Below are 6,969 nucleotides of genomic sequence, written 5' to 3'. Positions count from 1 at the left end.
AAATGCAAAACTTTAATTCTATCATGCTCCAAAGTGATATATCATCTTTATATAGTTCCTCTGACACTTCTTTAATTACTTGTATGTAACAGAAATTTCATGATAGTATTAATCAAACAAAGGAGATTTCTGAGTACTCTCAAGGATTTTTACACAAGCTAATGGAAGAATCAAGAAGGCTTGAAGATCATGTGACAAATGCTAACGATATTAAAATGAAGAGCATTGCTGAATTTCAAAAGGCCTATGATGTAAGCGTACAAGTCACTGCACACACACACACACACACACACATATACACACACACACACACACACACATATATTTTAACTTTTTTTATTATCAGTTATCTGATATGCCAATTTTATGCTACACAGGAGCAGTCAAAATCTGATGCAGAGAAGCTTATTGCCAATATTTCTAATTTGGTCACCAATCACATTTGTCGTCAAAAAGAGATGGTTTGTGTTTTGTTGATGGTTTTTATGTTGCAAATTATGATTTTATCTTCTAGAGCTTCTGTCAAAATGATCAATGGTTGGGCTGCCAGGTGGATGCCAAGCTTGTTGATTTTAGAGAAAGTGCAATTGCAGACAAGTCTTTCTTGGATGGGCACGTTTCCACTATGGATGGTATTTCAACAGATGCAAAACGAAAATGGATGGAATTTTCTATGCAAGCAGAGAATGATGCTAAGGATGGTGTTGATTACTCTGCTGCAAAGCATTGCCGCATGGAGGTACTTCTGCAGCAAAGGTAAGTCAACGTCTTATGTTATATTCCAAGTCAATATCTCTTTTCTTTTTTGAAATATTGACTTTTTTTTTTCTGTCCATTTTCTCTGTTTAGTGTAAGTACTGCTGATTCAGCTGCAAAGCACTGGAACAAGACACAGGACTCTGTGAATGATATGGGAAATAAACATGTTTCAGCCATGGGGTCGCTTATCAGGTAACGGCCATTAGATTGTATATGAAAATCCTTTCAATATCATTTCATTTGGTTATTTGTTGTTTGCCTTGAATTTTGTGTGGTCAACTGAAATGTTTTCTTGTAAAAAGAAAGTAAATTTTAACTGCAAGATAAGGAACCTCTGCTTTTGCTTAGAAAGGACCTACATGTATTAAATAGTGTGGTTCATGTTTATAGTTCTTAGAACACTGAATTTCTCTAAATTGTATATAAATGATTTGGTGCAGGAATGCTTCTGATAGTAATGAGCAACATGACACTGAAATCAATTCAGCGAGGACTACAGTCGAGGAAGAGGTGGCAAAGGATAGTGAGGATGCCCTTCGGCATGTAGAAAGTGAGTTCTTAGCTGCAATAGTAATATTGGAAGTTGTTTGCAGTCTTTTGGGCTTGTGAAAGAAAAACAATACCATTTTAATTCTTTCTTGAAATGCTGATAAACGTTAATACATGTGTGTAGTGCTTGTTCTGTTGGTTTTGGTTATTTAGGTATGCTAAAATTTACTTGAGCATAAGATTTGTGGTTAATTTGTATATGTTTATACACTTGTAGTAGAGATGTGATGTTTTGGATGTGGAACCTCCTACAGGTATGGATGAGCAGGAGCGGGAATCTATATCCGGAATCTTGGAGGTTGTCAAGGCTCAATCAACCACCCTCAAGACTTTCCAGGAGGATCACTCTGGGCAAGCTGCATCAATTGAAGAGAGGGCCCGTGATACCTTCCAGAACCAATATATGGTAAGTTGCTTTCTCAGACAATGTGTTACTGTAATATAATGAATATCTTTGGAAAGTGGACATAATTTCTGGTTCAACACATTTTCTCGTATTTTTCTACTGGTAAATTAATCCATAATTCACGCTGCATTTGGTCTGAGTTAATAGTGTTTTTAGCTGTGATGATGTTAACTGCATTTGATAATTTCCCCAACTTCATAAATTGTTTTTCTGAATGCTTTTAGGATTATGAACCCTGTGGTTCTACACCAGCAAAGGCTGAACCAGAAGTACCAACCAAGGGAACAATTGAGTCACTACGAGCCATGCCAATGGAAGCTCTTGTTGAGGAATTTCGAGAAAACAATTCATACGAATCATTTGATGTGAAGGAGCTGAAACCTTCTCTTATACCACGCTCGCCACTTGCACAACTAAACTAATGCTGGCGTGACGTGATACTGGGCTCAATGCATGAAATTCTGTAATTTGTATCTGTATCATTATTGTTCACTTTTTATTGCCTCAATACAAGGATGAAGTAGAATGCCGTGCCCATGGCTTTGCCCCTTGTGCAGTCAGTGTGCCAATAAATCCAGTCTTTGGATTTAACAGTGTAGCTCTCGTGTAGGATGGAAATGTATATTGGGGCGCATACATGTTTGTTAAGTTAATTTCTCACTATTCTGTTTCGTTTAGCTCACTGTGTTTTGGAATACTTTAGTTCTTTAGTCTCTGCTTATGGTTCTTTTGTATAACGCTACGCCAAAAGCACTACTGCATTGTATTTACATTTTCAGTATATTAAGCGAGGCTAATTTCTATTTATCTTTTTCCTTTCTGTTTCTGAAACAGTTGACCCACACCGAAAAAAAAGAGAAGAAAAAGCACAAAAAAAAAATGACATTTACACATTCCATTTGGCACATTTGATAGCTCTATTTTCCCTCTCAAAGTCCTTGGGTTTTTTTTTTGAAAGAAAGTCCTTGGTTTTAAACTTAGGAGGAGTTCTCATGAGTCATGACAGTCTGAAACAGTAGAAGTCTAGAACTCCCATGCCTTCATTATGCTCAAATTGAAACACCAGGCATTCCTTCTCCGAAACCATGGCATCCCTAGATTCCACAAGTTTGCTTCAGCATCTGCCATAGCTGACACCACAATCACCCATTCTCATATACAAGAAGTGCCACAACCTCAGATTCAGCCTTTTTCGGACCCCGACTTCTTCATCACTGCTGTGCTGAGCTCTAGAAACATCTCTCACATCAGACAAGTCCACGCCCAAGTTGCCGTCAATGGAATTCTCCAACACCTCACTGTTGCAAACAAGCTCCTCCACATGTATGTACAACATAAAGCGTTGGGTGATGCTTATGCTCTGTTTAGTGGTATGGTGGAAAAGACTGCAGTTGCTTGGAGTATAATGGTTGGTGGGTTTCTGAAGGGTGGTGATTTTAGTAATGGTTTCGCAACAGTTAGGGAGCTTATTCGATGTGGGATGCCGCCGGATAATTACACGTTGCCTTTTGTGATGAGGGCTGTAGGGATTCGAGGGACCTTAAAATGGGAAGGTTGGTTCATGGCGTTATTCTGAAACTTGGGTTGCTTTCGGATGGTTTCGTTTGTGCTTCATTGGTAGACATGTATGCGAAATGCAGGGTTATAGATGATGCACGCCAGCTGTTTGATAATATGCCTAACAGAGATCTTGTAACATGGACAGTGATGATTGGTGGATATGCTGAGTGCAGGAATGCGAGTGAGTCTTTGGTTTTGGTTGATAGGATGATAGATGAAGGCGTGGTTCCTGATAGGGTTACTATGGTGACCGTTGTTAATGCGTGTGCAAAGTTCGGGGCTATGCATAAGGCCAGGCTTGTTAGTGATTATATATTTAGGAATAAGTTTTACTTGGATGTGATCTTGGGGACGGCAATGATTGATATGTATGCAAAGTGTGGTTGTGTTGATTCCGCGAGGATAATTTTTGGTTGGATACAAGTGAAAAATGTTAGAACATGGAGTGCCATGATTTCAGCTTATGGTTATCATGGGCGCGGCAAGGAAGCTCTTGATGTATTTGAGATGATGTCGAGCAGTGGAGTGTTACCAAATGCAGTAACGTTTATTTCACTGTTATATGCTTGTAGTCATTCGGGCTTGACTGAAGAGGGTCTGCAGTTTTTCTCATTGATGTGGGATAAATATGCTGTCAGAGCAGGTGTTAAACATTATACTTGTGTGGTGGATCTTCTAGGCCGTGCTGGGAAACTTGATGAGGCCTTGAAATTGGTTGAGAGTATGGAAGTTGAGAAAGACGAGGGGTTATGGAGTGCTTTGCTTGGGGCATGTAGAGTTCATGGGGATCTAGACCTAGCAGAAAAGGCAGCTAGTTCACTTCTTGAACTACTGCCCGACAACCCAGGGCATTACATATTGCTATCAAATATTTATGCAAGAGCAGGGAGGTGGAAAGAAGTGGCAAAGATGAGAAATCTGATGACCCAGAGGAGTCTAAAGAAAATACCTGGTTATACTTGGATTGAGATAGACGACAAAAATTACCAATTTGGTGTTGGAGATAGGACTCATCCACAATCACAAAACTTTTATGCCATGCTGAAGAGTTTGAGTCACAAACTGGAGTTGGCTGGTTATGTCCCTGATACAAATTTTGTGTTACATGATGTTGATGAGGAAGTTAAAGTGGAAATGTTGTCACCCATAGTGAGAAGTTGGCAATTGCATTTGGCCTTATCGCCACTTCTGATGGAACTCCTATCAGAATTAGAAAGAATCTTAGAGTTTGTGGTGACTGCCACACATTTACCAAGTTTGTATCAGCTATTACACAAAGGGAGATCATTGTCCGTGATGCAAACCGGTTTCACCACTTCAGAGAAGGGACATGTTCTTGTGGAGATTATTGGTAATTGAAGTTTGTTATCCAAAGGCCCAGAGAAAAGGTTAGATTCCTGTCTTGCTCAATATGATATCAATGGCACATCACTACAAATTGTAAACACCTAAAGAGGCCATTTTCAACTTCGGTGAGGGAATTTGGTAAAAAATGACATCTTATGTCATTATATTGATCAACTTGGTTGACATATATGAGAACCTGAATATGTTGCTATCGAAAATTGATCATTATGCTTTTCCCTTTGGCTTGCTTAGCCTTTTGCTTGTGGAATTCACTCAACTTACAAAAAAAAAAAAAAAAAAAAACATTTCAATGCATATTACAAGGAAAATGAATTTGAACAATATCATATCAATGTTTGAGGTTTTGAAATTTTAGAAGCAGTGTCAGGTAGCAGTCATTGGATGGCATAGAGGGGTTGCTTATGTGTTTCAGCGATGAGGTTGCTTATCAGGTATCAATCATTAGATGACATAAGAAAACCCTCTTCATATCGTTTCATTTGGTTATCTATTGGTTCTGCTTAAATTTTGTGAGGGCAACAGAAGTATTTTCTTCCATTGAATTATAAAAAGAAAAGGAAACTAACTACAGCAGAAAGAACCTCTGCTTTTGCTTAGAAAGGACCTATGTATATTAAACACTGTTTGGTTCGTGCTTATAGTTCTTTGAACACTGTTGGTGATATCTGAGAAAATTTCATGTAAATTCTCCAAATTCTATATAAATGATTTAGTGCAGGAATGCTTATAATAATAATGAGCAACATGATGTTGAAAATCAAATCAGGGAAGTCTGCAGTTGAGCAAGATGCGGCAAAAGATAGTAGGATGCCGTTCAGCATGTAGAAAGTTAGTACTTATGTTAGTACATACGTGGTGTATTGCTTGTTTCTGTTGGTTTTGCTTTTTTAGGTTTGTAAAGATCTCCCTGAGCATAAGATTTATGGTTGATTTGGATATGGTTCTCGTAGAGATGTGATGTTTTGGCTGTGGAACCTCCTATAGTTATGGATGAGCAGGAGCGGTAATCTATATCTGGTATCTTGGAAGTTGTCAAGGCTCAATCAACCACTCTTGTGACTTTCCGGGAGGATCACTCTGCAAGCTGCATCGATTGAAGAGATGGCACGTCATGTCTTCTGGAACTGTATATGTAAATTGCTTTCTCAGACAACGTAACTATAACATAATGAATATCTTTGGAAAGAGGACACAATTTCTGGATGAACACATTCTTTAATTGTCTACTAGTAAATTTATCCATAACATAGTGTTTTAGATCTGAGTTTTAAGATGGTGTTTTTTAGCCTTATTGATGTATTTTCGTGAATAGAGTTAATACAGAGTAATTCCTGAGTTTGTGATTAATCTGCATTGCCAAGTGCAATAACTTTAGTTTCCTCGTATTTATAAAGGGACCTTATGCTTTTCTTTTAATTGCCTGCTTGATAGTTTAGGAGAACGAATAAATGGTCTAGAGTGTGCTTATATAGAAAAAGGAGAGACATAGGTCTTAACTTGTGGTTCAAGAACATCAGAGATCTCTGATTTGAAATGATGTTCATGCGAACTTGAGAGATAGATGAATGGAAGTCTAAAGTATACTCGATTAAAGATCAACTCATCTGTAGTATGTCAGAAACTCAAAATGAGAGAAGCTTGATTTGAGAGTTCACATTTATAAGCGAATGGTTGCCTGTTTCATGAAACTTCCTTTTAGCATCTTGTTCAACCTATGATATACAAGTGCTTTTTCTCATAGAATAAACACAATTTTTTTTTTCTTTATTAATATTCATGTTTGAAAGTTCGCACTTTTGGGTCAACAGAAAGTTCACATTCTTTAACATGTTTTTTTTCTTTTCTTTTTTTCTTTTTCTTTCCCTTTGTTTGATTTTTGAAAGTTCGATTTTCTGGTGAACAGAAAGTTCGCATTCGTTAACATGCCTTTTTTTTCTTTGTTTGATTATTAATCATGCTGATTAATGATATTGTGCATGTACGTACCTGCATATGTCTAGATGTATCCCTATAGTTACCATTTTTTATTTTTTTTAAATTTTGTGTTTATATTGTAGATAGAGATAACCTAGTGGAAAATCTCTTGGGAGATTTTTGTATGAAGTTCAAGTTCCATATTTGTTTGACATTACAATCTCTGCATAGGTCTTATAAACTGTTGTACCAGTTTGGAGATTCCAATCTCTGAAAGTCTGTGCATGCTAGTGATGCTACGACTATCCAGCATGCTTATGAGTCTGATGTCTTAGTTGGTAGTGCATTGGTTGATCTTTATGCTAAATGTGATAACTTGAAAGCTGCTCATCGCTGTTTTTATGATATACGTG

The 6,969-nt window shown here is 37.5% G+C and overlaps 2 protein-coding genes across 2 annotated transcripts in view; both read left to right on the top strand.

Moving 5' to 3' along the window:
- The window catches only part of LOC101299974 (125 kDa kinesin-related protein-like), a 6,487-nt gene extending 4,253 nt beyond the window's left edge, over positions 1-2,234 (top strand). Inside the window, exons 17-23 of the mRNA XM_004303494.1 lie at positions 93-251; positions 378-461; positions 551-756; positions 850-951; positions 1,200-1,309; positions 1,563-1,714; positions 1,939-2,234. Coding sequence (XP_004303542.1) covers positions 93-251; positions 378-461; positions 551-756; positions 850-951; positions 1,200-1,309; positions 1,563-1,714; positions 1,939-2,136 — 1,011 coding nt within the window. The 3' untranslated portion in view covers positions 2,137-2,234. The remainder of the gene's footprint in view (positions 1-92; positions 252-377; positions 462-550; positions 757-849; positions 952-1,199; positions 1,310-1,562; positions 1,715-1,938) is intronic.
- A 525-nt stretch (positions 2,235-2,759) lies between these two features.
- LOC101302384 (putative pentatricopeptide repeat-containing protein At3g49142-like) lies at positions 2,760-4,633 on the top strand. The gene is made up of 2 exons (XM_004305608.1): positions 2,760-3,267; positions 3,336-4,633. The coding sequence occupies exons 1-2, from the start codon at positions 2,760-2,762 to the stop codon at positions 4,631-4,633; spliced, it is 1,806 nt and encodes a 601-aa protein (XP_004305656.1).
- Positions 4,634-6,969: the final 2,336 nt, after the last annotated feature.

The sequence above is a fragment of the Fragaria vesca genome, linkage group LG6 (assembly GCF_000184155.1).
Source record: "Fragaria vesca subsp. vesca linkage group LG6, FraVesHawaii_1.0, whole genome shotgun sequence".
NCBI classification, from domain to species: Eukaryota; Viridiplantae; Streptophyta; class Magnoliopsida; order Rosales; family Rosaceae; genus Fragaria; species Fragaria vesca.
The sequence above is the reverse complement of the archived record's forward strand: the minus strand, read 5'-3'. Positions and strand labels throughout refer to the sequence as shown.

Coding starts and splice junctions, on each gene's coding strand:
- LOC101302384 (XM_004305608.1), top strand. CDS start 2,760: ATGCTCAAATTGAAACACCAGGCATTCCTTCTCCGAAACCATGGCATC. Junction 3,268..3,335: donor AGGGACCTTAAAATGGGAAG/GTTGGTTCATGG, acceptor CTTCATTGGTAG/ACATGTATGCGAAATGCAGG.